Genomic DNA, 16,209 nt, shown 5'->3' on the forward strand with positions numbered 1-16,209 from the left:
ACTTTACTTCTATAATTAATCTATTAATTAGGACTACATCTACACACTAGATAAAGAGGCTATATCGGAAGCGCCCGTACAATAACTAAAAATCACCGCTAACCTCTCGGAACGGTTATGTTCCGAGGTAGCGTAAGTAGTGTACCTTAGTTCTACTAAAAAAAGATTGTTGCAGAGTTGTCGCTAAAAGCGCACCGTACTTCAAGGGTCCGAACTTTGAAGACGGGACCTTTGCAAATAATTTATCCATCAAACATCAGTGAGTGGAGGTGTTCGAGATCAACATGGGGGCATCCAAACCGAAGCAGTTCACTCGGCCGCCTCCAAAGAAAAAGGCCAAAGCCGTTCCTGTCACCGCCGACGATTTTCAGTGAGTTCGAACAGGATGTATATCTATCGAACCAGATCTAACACATCGATCAAGGGAGGCAGCGGACATCGAAGAGGCTGCAGGTGGCAAGCATCGTGTTGGAGACCCAGCAAAGTCTGGACGGGCGTTTCTGAGAGCTCTGGAGTTGTACGACAAGGGTTTGCAAAAGCATCCCGAAAGCCTGGATCTCGCCTATAACAAGGCTCGCCTTCAGCTCGAGATCTCCCAGCAACCAGCTTTGGTGGAGCACATTGGTGTTCCTCTAGTGGACTGGTTACAGCTCACCCTAGAATCCCATCGTCATGCCCTACGGCTCAGTCAAGATAACCCAGATGCCCTCTTCAATACTGCTCAAGTCTTGACCAGTCTTGCGGAGGAGCTCTCGGAGGATGATCGCTCAGAAGAAGCAGCCAAGCCTCTGCAGGAAGCGTTGGAATTGCTTTCGTCGTGTTTGTCCAGACAGGAGATGATGTTCGAGCAGCATCGACTGGACTTCCCCGATACAGAAGAGGGCGGGGTTTCAGTCAATCAAGGGGAACAACGTACGCCAGCAGCAGCATCAGCCCCGTCTACCGATACAGACATGGACGAGCAAGTTGCCACAATCGAGACCCCTGTATCAGCTAGCGATCTTCTTGACACAGTGCATGCCTCACTTTCAGCTCTGACCACGCTCATCCCGTTGGTAGACGAGTCCAATCTTCAAAGCCTTGGAGATATGGCGCAGGCCCTGGCTGAGGAAAAAGCGCCCAGGTACATCTCTCTTCTTCCCACCGAGGAGCAGGACTCTGCTCGAACATCCGTGGCACTGGACAGGGCTGTCTTCGTGGCCACCTACGCCAATGCTCAATTCGAGGCACAGGTGATTGGAATGGAGACATACCTTGAGCGTCTGAGCTCATTTGATGTGCCTGGCAAAGACAGCGACGCAAGCATGCTCTGTGCTGAAGCGGATGCACGGATCGAGCTCGTACTCTCTGCCATCGATCGTTTCGGCGAGTCCTCTGGCTTGCCAGCGACTGTGTGCTGGAAACAGCTTGGCCTGTCACAAGACTTGTTCTCGAAAGCAAGTAAACTGACCACGGAGGATGCACAAGATCGTAAGGCGGAGGTGTACAAGTCCAAGGGCGACTTAGAGCTCTTGCGACACCGCGTCGCTACCATTCGGAATGCTGATCTTTCGGAAGTGGTGTTGAAGAGTGCGAAGACCTTGATCGCAAACGCTCAGACCTTTTACAAGGGTGCTGTGCAGCATGCTAAGCTTGCCGACGATGAGGATGTTGAAGATTCCGCACAGCAGAGAGGGCTCGTTGCTCGGGAGATTGCGGCGTTGCTGTACGGGGGTCCGGCACAGAGTGAAAGGGATGAGACCGTCGAGGACGAWCTGATGGAGATTCTTGAAGGCTGTGTTGATGAGGGTATCGTCAGTCAGAGCTTGGCCGGCGCGATCATGGAGGGAGATGGAGCTTCGCATAGCTAGGCGTCCAGTGCGGGCCAACCTGCAGATGAGGACATGCAGACGAGGACATGTAGACGCGGTGGTGCGTTCAGCTCGGCAATGCAACGAAGGGTATTGCTCGCTTGTCGATGGTGTTAGATATACAAAAGTGGTACAAGCAGATTCAGCATACATTCGTCGGTTCTCGTCAATCAATGCACTTCACCAAGTCAGATCATGTCCGCAATGCTTTCAAGATGTTCATATGCTACCTCTGAAAAACGCCTCTGATACTCTAAAACACATGTATGGACCAGCAGCGACATTGTACAAATATCAGCATCCGGACCGGCACATCGCTCGCCTAATCTCTGAACTTTCTGTTCTTGTTCTCTCCAAACAGTGTCGAACGAACGACGGGTAGTGCGTCGGTCTCCAAGAGACGCAATCGCTCCTCAAAGGTGTTGTTGATGTCAATCTTGCCGGTGCTGTTGACAATGATGACACCCCCCGCACTGTTTGTAAACGATTAGCTGGCAGGCCGATAGTATGTGAACTTCAGCACTTACGACTGCTCCGGAACCTTTTCCTTGTCAAGCTGCACATCCACCTCCTTGTCCATGGTCTTCTTGAACTCCTCCTTGGCGGAGTCTGCCGCCTTCTTGACCACATCGTCATCCTTCTTCCTGCACTTGAGGGTAACCTTCTTCTCGTTTACCAACGCATACAGTCCTTCCAGGATCAAGTTGCTCAACACCTTCTCATACTTCTTCTTATCCTTGGACGCCGTGTCGGAGAGCTTCTTGTTGGCATCCTCAAACAAGGAATCCAACAGCTCCTGACGTGCGCTGAGAATCCGCAGACGCTGCTTGTTGGCAAGTGTGGACTTTGTGATTTGCTGGCTCATGCCAGCCTGCGTGAACTTCTTCTCATACTCGGTGTCCATACGCGAGGTTTCGGAGCGCACGAGCTTGGACTTTTCGATGCTGAACTCCTCGTCGGCTTTGAGGTGGATCTCGCGGGCCTTTTCGAGCGCCTCCTGCCTGATGAAGGCGGTCATCTTGCGCAGCTCGGTGTTGACCTGGTCATCCGACATGGCGTGGATCTGAGACATGGCGCCGGCAGATGTGGTGGGAAAAGGGAGAGCGGGCAGTATCGAGCTTCCGGATGGATGGAAAGGTAGAGTTATCCGTCCAGAGGAAGTGTGGTGAGGTAGATGGAGCTCCAATGGATTCACCTTGCTCTCACGTTGCAGGTTAGYAGAGAGGTCAAGGTCTCGCTTGCTGCGCCAATCAGACTCTCAAACTTTCGGGGAACGCTAGCGACCGCTCCACCGCCGTCACCGTCACGTTTGATGATCGTCGTCAACAACAACCCATTAACTTGGCTTGGATACGATAGTCACAAGACCTCCCACCGACCGCGTGCTGCTTACACGAGAACTCCCCTGAATTATCCAGGACAAAGGACACGCACGTCAGGGATGGCGAGAACCAATACCCTCTGATCCAACTTCCTTCGACGATACCACAATCTTGCCACAAGACCGCACGACACGACACCACAACAACTTGATATAATGGGAGGGTGGAAGATGAGTCCAGAGGGGGCCATGGCGGTGGGCATCATCGTTGGACTGCTCTCGACATGCGTTCAATCCGTCGGTCTGACTCTACAGCGCAAGTCGCATATGCTCGAGGATGAAARAGAGGACCACTTCACACGCCGACCACCCTATCGACGACGACGATGGCAGATTGGGATGATGCTATTTCTGGTCGCGAATATCGTGGGATCCACTATACAAATCGTTGCATTGCCTCTCCCTCTCCTGAGCACTCTACAAGCTTCGGGGTTGGTGTTCAACAGCATACTAGCGAGCCTGTTGTTGAAAGAGCCTTGGACATGGCGAACTGCATATGGAACGGTGCTGGTCGCCGCTGGAGCTATATTGATCAGCTTGTTCTCGGCCATGCCGGAGCCAAGCCACAATCTGCAACAATTGCTGCATCTACTCGGGATGCGTGGTTTCCTGCTATGGTTTATCCTATCCTTGGTGTTCGTATTGGCTGTTGTGATCATGACATTTGTATTGCGCAAGTGTATTGCCAGCCACCGGATTGAAAGTCCAAGGATACTGCTGATCAATGGCATGGCTTTTGGACTGGTTTCTGGGGTTCTCTCCGCTCACGCCCTTTTGCTGGCCAAGAGTGCCGTGGAGCTCATCGTGCGCAGTCTGTCGCATCATCAGAATCAGTTCAAGACATTTGAGCCTTGGCTTTTGGTTTTGGCTTTCCTGTTCTTGTCGCTGTCACAGCTCTACTACCTACATCATGGACTAAAGCTCATATCGACGAGCATTCTCTATCCCTTTGTATTTTGCATCTACAACATTGTTGCCATCCTGGATGGTCTGATTTACTTCCAGCAGATGGATCGCCTACCTCCCTTGCATGCAGGTCTCATTGCTCTTGGAACGGTCCTATTGCTTGCAGGAGTGCTTGCACTAAGCTGGAGATTCCAGGATGAGGAGGATGTGGAGCATCACATACTCAAATCGGAGATCCCTCAAACAGTACTCGCGCCTGGTATGGGTTTCGTTGGCGATCCAGATACAGATACCAACGACTCAACTTCGGCATATTCCGACGACGAGCTTGACGAAGAGGCGGACGAGCGTACTGGTTTGATTCGGAAATCCGTACAACGAAGCAGTTCTTCGACGACACCGCACAAAGCTGCTCATGTTCATCACACTCACAACAAGCGTAGACATCGAGCAGCGACGCTCAAAGAAGTGAAGGCGATCTGGGAATCAATCGGAGACGCCGCCGAGCAATACGGTACATTCGAGCGGCCCACATCATCCACATCCCACCCCGCAAAGCTCCCCACAGCCGTCCAACAGCGTCACCGGCGGCGTCGTCGATCTAGTGCGGGCAAATCTCTAAATGTAGACATTGCGAGCAATGTTGATGACCCGATGTCCCTAGAGCGGGGCACTGGGCTATCGCGATCCAACACTATGCCCGCACAAATCAACACTCATAGATCGCGTAGCAGGAGGAAGAGCTCCTATCATGGCAGCGCGCTGTTCTCGGATTTGTTCAAGGGTGGTTGGTGGCGGAAGAATCGTGATGAGAATGACGACGATGAACAGCGGCCTCTAAATGCACACGACAGAGATGCAACGATGTGATGTAGTTGGATTTACATGAAAGTTAATACCCCTGAGCAGATCTCTTGACTTGTACTCTTCTTTCTCTCGTCCAGGTGGAGATCAACTGTTTGTGGTCTCTCGAGGCTCGTGATTTTGAAGGGCTTCCAATCTGCTTGAACAACAAATGGATCAATGTGCCCACGAAGGATGAAAGGGTTGGGCGGTTCAACGATATTTTAACAACATGCCCTTTCCTCTACTTCAGGAAAGTGCAACTACATATAATCAGATCGATACACGGGGTATGGTGAAGAAGAGGGAGGCAGCTTCTCCAAGTGGCAGTACGTGAAAGTCTCCATCTACGCAGGCTCCACAAAAGCCCTACCATGATACAGTGAGCATATACATACACAATCATCTCAGCCTCATCACCGCCTCGCCTCGTCATCCATCTTGCCACCAGTGAGTGTCTCGGCAATTCTCTTGATTCGCTCCTTGTTGATCTCAGTATTGCCACCGGCGCTTTCGATGGCAGCCCTCGGCCGTTGGTTGTTGGCCCTGTTGAGCATATCCTGCACACGCTCGGGTCTGCCCTCTGCCCAGATGGATTTCTGTACAGGCATAGTGTCGATAGAGTTGTAGCTGGAGCCGAAAACCCTGGGCTTCTCAACCGAACCAAATGCTTCGTCAACAGCTTTATCGAGCTGCTGTGGAGTGACGATGAAGGTGCGAGCATTCATATACAATGAGTGAAGGGCATCCATCCGCTCCTGCTGCTTCTCCGACGTCTTGTTTTGGAGGTTGATCCGCTTCGCAGCCAGCCGCTGTCGTCTGGTAGGGTCGGGCACTTGGCCATGAAGTAGAGCTTGCAGATCCAGGTTATTGCTGGGCGCCGTCAAACGCTCGTCCTCCCTTTCTGGTCTCGCCAACAACTCCTCCCGCTCCYGCATCTTCGCATTGGACCGTGCCCGTTCCTGCTGTTGAGTCGTCTGTTGCCGACTACGCAGACTCTTCAGTCCCTCGCGCAGATTCTGCCGCCGCACTTCGCTCATCTTCGCCTTCCACTCCTCGCGACTGCCCCTCGCCGGCGTCCTCTCCTTTAGTGGGCGCTTGGTAGCATCCGCAATGGCCTCGTCGGTGGACTGGTCTCGACTCGTGCCTGAGAATACATTGCGTGGGACTGGTAACACACCCTTCTGCCGAGGAGGATATGGCAGCGTCTGTTGTGGTGGCTCAGGGATCGTGATGTAGCGTGGGTGCTCTGGTCCGACTGCCAGTTGCCGCGAGGAGGTCGAGAGCGTCCTGATGGTGCATTGCGGGCACTTCCATGCTATGATTGATGACAACGCCGTGTTAGAAGGCATGGCTGCTGCTGATGGAGATGACCAGCTCACACGACCTGACAATGCGTTGCAGTTTAGAAGGCGGGCAGAGCGGGAGTGCTCGGTCCAGGCCGATGGAATTCTGCAGGCGAACCAAAATTCTCCACCCACCTGCACTTTCTCTTCTTCTTGCCCTCTCCACCGACACTTTTTCCACACATTCGCTTTCTCCCTCTTCCCCCCTCCATACTCGCCGACATGGGATCTGGCAAAAAGGAAGGCGCCCGCCGGGAGCGGCAGGGCAAGACGGGCGATGGCATGGGCAATGTCCACACCAAGGGCGAGAACTTCTACCGCAGCGCCAAGCGGGTGAAGACGCTCAACATGTACAAGGAGGGCAAGCCGATTCGTAACGCGCGTGGTGATATTACACAGGATGCTTCATTTCAAAGCAGAGTCAAGCCCACCGCACGCATCGAGCCCAACCGAAAATGGTTCACCAATACTCGAGTGATTTCGCAGGATGCGCTGAACTCTTTCCGTGGCGCTGTCGAGGCGCAAAGCAAAGATCCATACAGCTACCTGCTGAAGCAAAACAAATTGCCAATGAGCTTAATCACCGACAATAAGGACAAGGAACGCAAAGACGGGCTGATCCAGCACAAGGCCAAGATTCGGATAGAGAGTGAGAAGTTTGATGACACGTTCGGTCCAAAGGCGCAACGAAAGAGGCCGCGGCTAGCAGTTTCAAGCCTGGAAGATCTTGCAAATGCCACAATTACCGACTACGGAACATACAAGGACCGAAAGGAGGAGGCCAGGCTACTGTCCGGAGCTGGCGATGAAAGTCATGAAKCATTCGAAGCCATCCCAAGAACAGATCACGGCGAGCTTGCCGCAGCAAAGGAAGCCATCTTTTCCAAAGGACAGAGCAAGCGAATATGGAACGAATTGTACAAAGTCATCGACAGCTCAGATGTGATCATTCACGTGCTGGATGCACGAGATCCTTTGGGTACACGATGTCGGAGTGTCGAGAAGTACATCAAGGAGGAGGCACCTCACAAGCATCTGCTGTTCTTACTCAACAAGTGCGATCTGGTGCCCACCAGTGTTGCGGTACGTACCATCTCTCCGTTTATTAACATCACCTCGCTCCTCCTTTCACACTCCACTGCTTAAGTCAAGGTTTCCTCCGCCTTAATTGGCCGCTTGTGGATTAAATCTGTTACAGACGTGGTAGATTAAGCAACTCCATCCGATCCTCTGCCGTCTTGGCATGATCACCCAGGAGCATTTTGTCTTGTTTGAGTAGCGACCCAGATTCACATTCGTGATACCTTGTGATGGACAGCTTAGTAATGGGACATACAAACAAACGCCCTCTTATTTGATTGTTTGAGCTCAGCGCACTGGGAGGTCAAAATACTGACAAACTTTCCCAGGCAAAATGGGTAAAACTCCTTTCCCAAGACTTCCCAACCCTCGCCTTCCACGCCAGCATGACCAACAGCTTCGGCAAAGGAACTCTCATCTCTCTCCTACGGCAATTCTCCGCGCTGCACAGTGGACGCAAACAGATCTCAGTCGGCTTCATTGGCTATCCCAACACGGGCAAATCTTCCATCATCAACACTCTCCGGAAGAAGAAGGTCTGCACAACTGCACCTATTCCCGGTGAGACCAAAGTCTGGCAATACATCACCTTGATGAAGCGCATCTACCTCATCGATTGTCCCGGAATCGTCCCTCCTTCAATGTCCGACACCTCGGAGGACATTCTCCTCCGTGGCGTTGTCCGAGTAGAGAACGTCGAGAATCCAGCACAGTACATTCCCGCTGTACTATCAAAGTGTAAACAACATCATCTTGAACGCACGTATGAAATGAAAGGTTGGTCAGTAAACGACAAGCCCTTCGCAGAGAAGACAGACAAGGAACGTATGGACGAGAGTATCAAATTCCTCGAAGTGCTCGCACGGAGAGGAGGAAGATTACTCAAGGGCGGAGAGGCAGATATGGATGGTGTGGCCAAGATGGTGCTCAACGATTTCCTCAGAGGGAAGATCCCATGGTTCAGCCCGCCCCCTGCCGCGGAAGCGGAGGAGAGTGCTGCRGATTCTGTTGCTGAGGGCGAGGGGAAGAAAGAAGAGACTGGCCGAGATGAGAAATTGGGTCTCACGCACAAGAAGAGGAAGAGGGAAGAGTTTGAGGCTAAGCAGCCTGCTGCCGGGAAGAACAAGGGCGATCAGGAGGAGGATGAAGACGATGATGATTCCGATGATGTTTATGAGGACGCCGACGATTTCGAGGGCTTCGACGAGGAGGATGATGAGGAGAAAGAGGACGGTGATGATTCTGATGCCGATGCAGGTGAGAGTGAGAGCGCTGGTGGCGTATCTGTGCAAATAAATCCTGACGAGAGCGACGAGGATACGCCGCCCTGATCTCTCACTACCACCACTACTAGATACCACTGCTCAATCATCAAGGAGTTTCAGAGCGATCCAATCATGCAATCAATGCTGTTCCATGCCATGTCTATCATGCTTATCCACGAATTGCAGATTTCTCTTCGTTGCACATGTCTAAGACCGCTTCGCAGGCGGCCACCCATGCAAACTCCTTCTCACCCCAAGGACCTTGCGCTGTGGCGCGGCTTTCGCCATGGACATTGTCGTTGAATGCATCGTACTCGCCGGCCGCATCTCTCCCGCAGATTCCTGTGGTTTTCGCTTCTCAAACGACACGGCGGTGGGGAGTTTCTCTTCCTCAACCTCAGGACGTGGCGGTGAACTTGAGAGGAACACATATTTGCTGTGATTCACATCCGTCTCTTCTGCCACAATTCTACTTGTTGGGGTGGGTCGCGTGAACATCGGTGTCGAACGTGGCTTGTATGCCGGGACTGCCTGACGCGCAGCATTGGCATTATTCGAGATTTCTTGCAGCCCTTGGGTCGCAGGATTCGGCCGGGTAGCGGCGAGTCTTTGCATTGGCTCTGGAGCAGGCTTCGCTTTCTTTGCGAAGAAGGTCGCGATACTGCCTTGGTCGTCGGTTGGGCGCTTTTTGCCCTTTGGGGCAGTGGTGGCAGGCTCTTTCGTTTTCTGCTCTGCGCGCTTGTCGAACTTTTGCAACTTTGCTTGTTCCAYCAGTTCGTCGTAGCGAGCTGCGACKCTTGTGAAGCCTACTGTGGGCATTGTTGCTGAGGCTGTTGAGAAGCTTTGTGGTTGTTGCATGCTAATGGCGGTCGTATTCGCCCAGGCCACCGGTCGTGCACTAGTGAAGCCTGGTAGCTCGGTGAGGTTCTTTCCGCGGTCCCATCTCCCTCGCTCCTCCATGGGATCCTCGCCTGTCAGTGGCCAGTGGTTATCTTCGTCACGTTCGAGATTCTTCTTCAACTCGTTGATCAGGGAGGCGGGTGGACACTGCCGCCTTAGCGTAACTGACAGGGCTGTTACGGCAGAGGTGGGCATGCCCGGGCCATGCTCTTCGAAGAATGTGCTGGCTCCTTGGTGCGTGAGAAACGAAGACATGGTCGTTTCTTGTCGTTGTGTATCCTTGATCGGACAGCTGAGATATAAAAGGGCCTGCGCTCTGGTCATCCCGACGTACAACAGACGACGTTCCTCGTCATTGTCATCCGCTCGCGAGTGAGGGATGGAACCTTCGAAACAAGCTGGAATAAACACGACGGGCCACTCCAGTCCTTTGGCAGCATGAATCGTTGATATCGTGACTTGCTTCATGGCCTCTTCACCATCTTGGGCCTTCTGCTCCGCGGAAGCCAGTGAAATATTCGCTAGAAACACGGACAATATGTCTTGGACGGAATCAATCTTTGCCTCCTCGCCCTCAATATCAGGTAGATGATCAGCTTCCATTACTTCACTGAGTTTGCCTGGAGCCATGAGCGCTTCCGCTTGGGCGATCAGCTCTTCGACATTGCTCCACCGAGCCTCAAATTCCTTTTCCTCGACGAATTTCGATCTGAGATAGGCTTGCAACGAGATCTTCTGCGTGACCAGGTTTATCAAGCCCACCAGACAAGGCGTGTCGGTCTCCCATCCTTGCACCTTCTTCTGGCCACTCATTATGACATTCACGAATGCGGCCAGTCCTTTTCGGCACGGCTCTGTGATCTTTGTCTTGGGCACGCGGCGATCTTGCACGGTCTCGAGGATCAGCGTCCAAAAGGAGACGCCGTCGACACGTGCCTCTTCTCTGAGTTTTTTCACAGTCTCCTCGCCGACTTTCCGCGAAGGCAMATTGACGATTCTCTCGGCTGCTTCGCTGTAGTCTGGCTGATAGATAACTCGCAAGTAGTCTACGATCAATTTGACTTCCAGCCGATCGTAGAAACGCATGCCGCCGACCATGCGATACGCCACGCCCGCCTTGCCGAGCGCTGCTTCGATCGTCCTTGAAAGTGCGGCAGAGCGTAGAAGAATGGCAAAGTCGTCATTTTGCAGCATCCCGCCCGAGAGTGCTTGCATGCGCTTGATCTCGGACACTAGCCATTCTGCTTCGGAGTATGAGGAAGGAAGTTTCCGTAAGACGGGACGCATCCCAAATGTATGCGTTGCCTGAAGCTTCTTTGGTGGACGAGCCTCGTCCTGCTCAATGATGTTCTGCGCGGCGTGTAGTATGGCACCCGAGGACCGGTAGTTCTCCTCAAGGTTGATAGTCAGTGTGTCCGGCCACTGTTTCTTCATTCGCGACAAGTTCTTGATCTCAGCAGATCGAAAGCCATATATACTTTGATCCGGGTCTCCAACTATCGTGATAGTATTCAGCCTCTGTGCAAACAGCGACATCAAGTCGTACTGAATGTTGTTGGTGTCTTGAAACTCGTCGATAAGCACGGCCTCGACGTTCGCAACGCACTGCGGATGCGTCCTTAGGAGAAAGCAACATCGTAGAAGTATATCATCGTAATCCAGTAGCTTTGAAGCCGCCAGTGTAGCTTCGTATTCGTCGTACAGCTTGTTGAACTCTTGCTCCTCGACCTTCTTGGCTACGATCGCAGGATCCGGAGCGATACCTTTGGCTTTCCGTGATGAGATTCTCCCAATCGCCTGTCCTGGATCGATCGACATGTCATTTCGCTTGATGATCCTTTTGAGTATGGCCTTGCTGTCGGCCATGTCCGCGATGCTAAAGTCCTTGGGAAGACCAATATGCTGTCCATAGGCTTTCAAATATCGCAATGCCACGGAGTGGAAAGTGCCTAATCTGAGCTGTTTAGCAAGATCCTCGCCGACAAAGCTCTTGATGCGTTCCTTCATCTCGTTAGCCGCCTTGACGGTAAAAGTGCACACGATGATGTTCCATGGTCGAAGCTGTTGACGCGCAACGAGGTACGCGACGCGCGCGGTGAGCGTTTTGGTCTTGCCGGATCCTGGCGGCGCGAGCACCTGCAGTACTGTGGCAGGAGATGCTACAGCGGTTCGCTGAGCATCATTGAGTCCTTGTAGTATGTCGTCCATGGCGGCATGAGAGGACGGCCTTGCGGGTGTTTCTCTCCAGCAGCACTACATGATAAACTCTAGGTAATTCCGAGCTCTGTGGGTGCCTGCACAGCTCTGCCAATCCAGAATGGGTGAAGAGTTATAATCCTCGAGATGAATACAGTACCTGTCGTGGAGAGCGTGTCAAACTTTGGGCCGAGCAGGAAAGCAACGCGAGGTCCCGTGACGCTCGAACTAGAATATGACTTTCTCCTTCCCTCTCCTCACTCCAGCTCCATTACAGGAACGTAGAGACTGATACATACGCAGACTGTGATGGACTCGCTTTGGAAGTTGTGTACTCGCAGTGGTACCACCAACATGAAAGCAGCCATGATCTGTGACGATGCATAAAGTCCGATTGAAGGAAAGCACTCCCGCCGCCTTGCCGTCAACGCAACGGAACGGGTCGCCGGACGTAAAAGCTCAACTTCACGTCTTGATAGACCTCGATCATGCTCATTCGATACAACAGATAAGGACTTTCATTGCTAGCTCAAAGACCGTTCCGTTGCCAGACTCTGTCTCCCTTCGCTAGCAGTCAGACTGCTACCCACATGGCGGTCTTTCCCATCCTTTGTTACAGTTGAACATTGAGCGCAGTAAAATCCGACAAAAGGCCTCCCAATGCTGCAGTCATGAGTATCAGCCGCTAAAAAGCACGGCCACGGAAAGCGGTCTCCCGCAACAACCACCGAGTAAAACAACAAAACACCTAACATCAAGTGTGTATCATCGCATCCATCAATTACCCATTTGCCCTACCTACGAGCCCGGCTCTTTGGCGCTGGACAGCAAATCCACCTGAACGCCAACACTCTTCGTCGGGTTGCGACGGAACACCTCATGCTTCTCGACATTGTCCTTTTCTGCTGAACGGGTCAGCTTCCATGATTACTTTGGTCCACGACTAAATGACTGCAGCATGCTGCTGTCATGGGAAGTGCGCTCCTCTTGCTTCGCTGCAGGAGGGGTGCGACCGCCATCTCTGACAGGAGGCCCCGACTGCAGGTTGCTGGGATGAGGAGATGAAGAGGCGCGCGAGCCTTGGTAGGGGTGGTGTTGTGTGGAGGGGTACACGGAGGGATACGGGGCTAGAGGGAAAGCGGACGCACCAGCAGATTGATCAGGGTAGGCGTACTGCCCATCACCAGAGCCACGATGGGGCATTTGAGTAGCCGGATTTGGCGGCGCCAGCGTCGGGGTGTGCGGCTCATCGTTTGGACGCTTGCGTCCAGCGTCGCCGGGAGCAGGACTCTGCAGCGGTGCAACTGGGCCGCCTTGCTGCGGCTGTTGAGCGTACATGGGCTGCTGTTGCTGGTAACCTTGAGGTGGAGGACCATACTGGCCGGGCTGCGGCTGCTGCTGTTGCGGAGGATAGCCGTCGCGACCACCGGGTGGGAGTGGCTGACCGTACGCGCCATACAGTTGCGTATTCGGCGGCGGGTTCTGGCCGCGCCAGACAGTGTGCGCGGGTACGAAAGCCTGTGTCTGCGCACTGACGGGAGTGAAGACGCATTCTTGTGAAAAGCGCTGGCAATTGGTGCAGCGGCCGTCTTCTGATTGATCGAAACCGGAGCAACGAATCTGGCGGCAGTCAGCGGCACGGAAGCGATGAAATATCTGTGGCATTGCATTTATACCTTTCGTCTGCGACAGTAGCGACACGCAATGGCGGTCCTCTGACGCGGGGCAGGTTGCGCCGGAGGATAGCCCATCTGCGGAGGCTGGGAATACTGCTGCCCATACATTTGCTGCGGTGGAGGCAGTGACGGCAGTGCGCGATACTGATCTGGATGGTTTGGTTGCAGTGTCGCCATCACAGGACCTTGTTGAGGCGCGTGTGTGGGAGGTGGACCAATCTGCTTGGAGACATCATCGTCAGTTGGGATGCCAGAAATGTTGTCAGTAGCAAGCGCYGGATCTATCGTAGTGCCCATGATGTTGATCGTGGAAGAATGCTCGAGGTGCGGGAGCGGAACGTCGCGCGGATGGTGGCGCGGAGTAAGTGGAGGTTTGCAACTTGCGAGGGAAGGGAAAAGACGGCAGGGTTTGGAGGTTCAGCTTTGGTAATCGCTTGGCAACGCGCTGCTGCACGCAGAACTGTTGACGCGCATCCCAGCTGCAGACCACGAGTTGTTTGATCTCTTCTAGAAGAGACTCGCAATGGACAGCAGGAATTAATCGCGACCGCCCGCCGCAGCACGTGCCGTACCGAGCCGCGCAAAATGCGTGAATGAATGCTCATGCGCATGCGCATGCTCATCACGGCAAAGTATCACGTAGTCGAACACGAGCAGACGAACGAATGAAATTTTGGTGCGACATACCGATTGCTGATTTGGCCTGGGTGGCTGATACGGGTTCTGCCCGTTCGGGGGCTGAGGAGACCAGGCTTGCGTCGCGCCTTGTTGCGGCGGCGGTGGTTGATGGTGCTGCTGTTGTTGCTGTCCTTGCGGATTGGGCTGCGACGTGGACGGTGGACCATTCTGGCTCCACTGTCCGGGCTGCGTAGGCGATTGATACATTGTAAAGGCGAACGCCTGTGCGAAACTCGATGCCGTGTTTAGACGCCCTCCCGATCCAGTGACCAAGAAAAGACGCGCGCTTGTGGAGAGTCTTGAGGTTGTGCAAAAGCGGGCGGGCCGGGACTGGACTTTCTGCAGCTGTTGGCTCCGTTGACCGGAAGCGCAGTGGGCAAACAGGACAGGGAGGCCCGGTCGCGCGGCTTCTGGCGGTCACACGTGAGGATTGCCAGGCAGACAGGGAATATTCGCGACAGACAGTGGGTGTTGAAGATGAGTGGCCTGCGAAAGCAAAAGAGAGAAGCGCGGTCCCGATGGAAGGGATTGGTGTGGGAAAGGCGGCAGCCGGGGCCACAGCCTTAGACTACCGTTGGATGACAGACACAGAGGGAACCAGAAAAATCCGACTGTCGCGTTGTTATTAGCGCATCGCATCGCTTTTTCTTGCATCGGACGGAGGCTAAAAGACGCAACCCGCATGGCAGGCAGCGCGCGCACAAAAATGGTGGCCTTCCTTGCATCGCGCGGCGCACCAGCAGCGCGCTCTCCGCAAAACACGCACCTGACGATGATGAAGCACTGGACGCCCGGACCTGGCTCTAGCGTATCGCTAGAGTTCTGCTCTACTGCGGTGGCCGCGCTGCGCCGCTGCGGGCTGAGCGGGCCTCGTCCGGAATCTGCCTCGGGGTGCAGGCCGCTGGCTTCCCACGCTCTCACCAGTAGTCAGCGTCGCAGACGAGTCAGTTCTTCCAAAGTTCGAATCCCACGTTTGCGGCGCTGGCAGTTGCTCGCCAACTCACATGCCACCCACTGGGCCACAGCCGAGGCCGACCGTACGAGTGGTTCGATCCAGCCGCGTGTTTCGCCCGGAACACTGGCGCTGGGAGGCACCAAAAGGCCACGAAAAGGCGACCCGTGGCTTCTGCACTGTCATTCGTCAGCCCGACCTTGACTAGAGGCAATGCGAGATGAGACGATCCGAGACCTAAACTAAGTGCCGCCCAATCGTGCTACAGAACGTCAAAGGACGCCAAATTTTTCACGTGGCACTTCCCTGCACTTCGACAAGTGGCGCAACGGTAGGGCTCGCTTGTCTCCACACGAGCTTGAGCTTGAGCGAGCTCGCGCAAACTTCCCAGGATAGCCACGGGTGATCCACTGACAACTCGGCGCAGAGCCCGCCCAAGCCGGAGATTCGAATGCGCAGTGGAATGGTGTGCTTACCCTGTCTGGCTGTTTATCTCACCGCCCAGCGCTGTGCGGAGCCCTATGCAGGCTAAGCGTGCCGTTTGCCCGCTCGACCGTTGTGTGTGATGGTGTTCCGGAAGTGTGATCAGCTGCTGTATTCTGCAGTGTGCATGCAATTGTGCTAAATCTGGCCAATCAGAAAATGTTCTCGGAAAAGGGAGGCTTGGGAAYTATCGCGAGTGGCCGGCGTAAGGGACGGACGCAACGTACCGCGTGACGTCCCTCTCTGCACTCTCCTCCACAGTCAATCGTGTCTGCACTCGTGCACTCGCTTCGAGCGCGCCGCTGGCGCACGGCACGGACGATTGACTCCGGTCATCCAGAGGGAAGCCCGCCGCAGGCAACCTACTTCAAACGTAGTGGAGGATGTAGCACGTCAGACGAGAGCTTGAAACAGGCTGTCAGGCGTGGACCGAACCTTATGGCAACCGACGGCGGACGCCCTCCAAGACCAGGGCGATCGGATGAGGTGATGGTCTTGCCCAATTTCCGACTCCTGCGGCGATGGTCCAGTCACTCCGGCTAGTCAATCAAGGAGATGAAGTAGTAGCTTTGGAAGAAAGATCACCGGGAATGAACGCGACTTGATGGTATGAGGATCCGAGAATATCTCGAGTCGGACAGCGATGGGCATTC

At 54.0% G+C, this 16,209-nt stretch overlaps 7 protein-coding genes; 3 read left to right on the forward strand and 4 right to left on the reverse strand.

Moving 5' to 3' along the window:
• Window positions 1-284: 284 nt before the first annotated feature.
• Window positions 285-1,850, forward strand: RCC_10313 (uncharacterized protein; the record flags this gene model as incomplete). XM_023775544.1 has 2 exons in its annotated part: window positions 285-370; window positions 425-1,850. The coding sequence occupies 2 exons, from the start codon at window positions 285-287 to the stop codon at window positions 1,848-1,850; spliced, it is 1,512 nt and encodes a 503-aa protein (XP_023631312.1).
• Window positions 1,851-2,172: 322 nt separating this feature from the next.
• On the reverse strand, window positions 2,173-2,922 carry RCC_10314 (probable vacuolar ATP synthase subunit E; the record flags this gene model as incomplete). XM_023775545.1 has 2 exons in its annotated part: window positions 2,173-2,323; window positions 2,378-2,922. The coding sequence occupies 2 exons, from the start codon at window positions 2,920-2,922 to the stop codon at window positions 2,173-2,175; spliced, it is 696 nt and encodes a 231-aa protein (XP_023631313.1).
• Window positions 2,923-3,387: 465 nt separating this feature from the next.
• On the forward strand, window positions 3,388-5,007 carry RCC_10315 (uncharacterized protein; the record flags this gene model as incomplete). The annotated part of the gene is made up of 1 exon (XM_023775546.1): window positions 3,388-5,007. The coding sequence occupies one exon, from the start codon at window positions 3,388-3,390 to the stop codon at window positions 5,005-5,007; it is 1,620 nt and encodes a 539-aa protein (XP_023631314.1).
• A 389-nt stretch (window positions 5,008-5,396) lies between these two features.
• Window positions 5,397-6,332, reverse strand: RCC_10316 (uncharacterized protein; the record flags this gene model as incomplete). Its single annotated transcript, XM_023775547.1, has 1 exon — window positions 5,397-6,332. The coding sequence occupies one exon, from the start codon at window positions 6,330-6,332 to the stop codon at window positions 5,397-5,399; it is 936 nt and encodes a 311-aa protein (XP_023631315.1).
• Window positions 6,333-6,548: 216 nt separating this feature from the next.
• RCC_10317 (probable nucleolar GTP-binding protein 2) lies at window positions 6,549-8,737 on the forward strand (the record flags this gene model as incomplete). XM_023775548.1 has 2 exons in its annotated part: window positions 6,549-7,409; window positions 7,736-8,737. The coding sequence occupies 2 exons, from the start codon at window positions 6,549-6,551 to the stop codon at window positions 8,735-8,737; spliced, it is 1,863 nt and encodes a 620-aa protein (XP_023631316.1).
• A 141-nt stretch (window positions 8,738-8,878) lies between these two features.
• On the reverse strand, window positions 8,879-11,779 carry RCC_10318 (related to ATP-dependent DNA helicase; the record flags this gene model as incomplete). Its single annotated transcript, XM_023775549.1, has 1 exon — window positions 8,879-11,779. The coding sequence occupies one exon, from the start codon at window positions 11,777-11,779 to the stop codon at window positions 8,879-8,881; it is 2,901 nt and encodes a 966-aa protein (XP_023631317.1).
• A 786-nt stretch (window positions 11,780-12,565) lies between these two features.
• On the reverse strand, window positions 12,566-14,328 carry RCC_10319 (uncharacterized protein; the record flags this gene model as incomplete). XM_023775550.1 has 4 exons in its annotated part: window positions 12,566-12,669; window positions 12,916-13,387; window positions 13,444-13,662; window positions 14,131-14,328. The coding sequence occupies 4 exons, from the start codon at window positions 14,326-14,328 to the stop codon at window positions 12,566-12,568; spliced, it is 993 nt and encodes a 330-aa protein (XP_023631318.1).
• Window positions 14,329-16,209: the final 1,881 nt, after the last annotated feature.

The sequence above is a fragment of the Ramularia collo-cygni genome (assembly GCF_900074925.1).
Source record: "Ramularia collo-cygni strain URUG2 genome assembly, contig: RCC_scaffold22, whole genome shotgun sequence".
Taxonomy (NCBI): domain Eukaryota; kingdom Fungi; phylum Ascomycota; class Dothideomycetes; order Mycosphaerellales; family Mycosphaerellaceae; genus Ramularia; species Ramularia collo-cygni.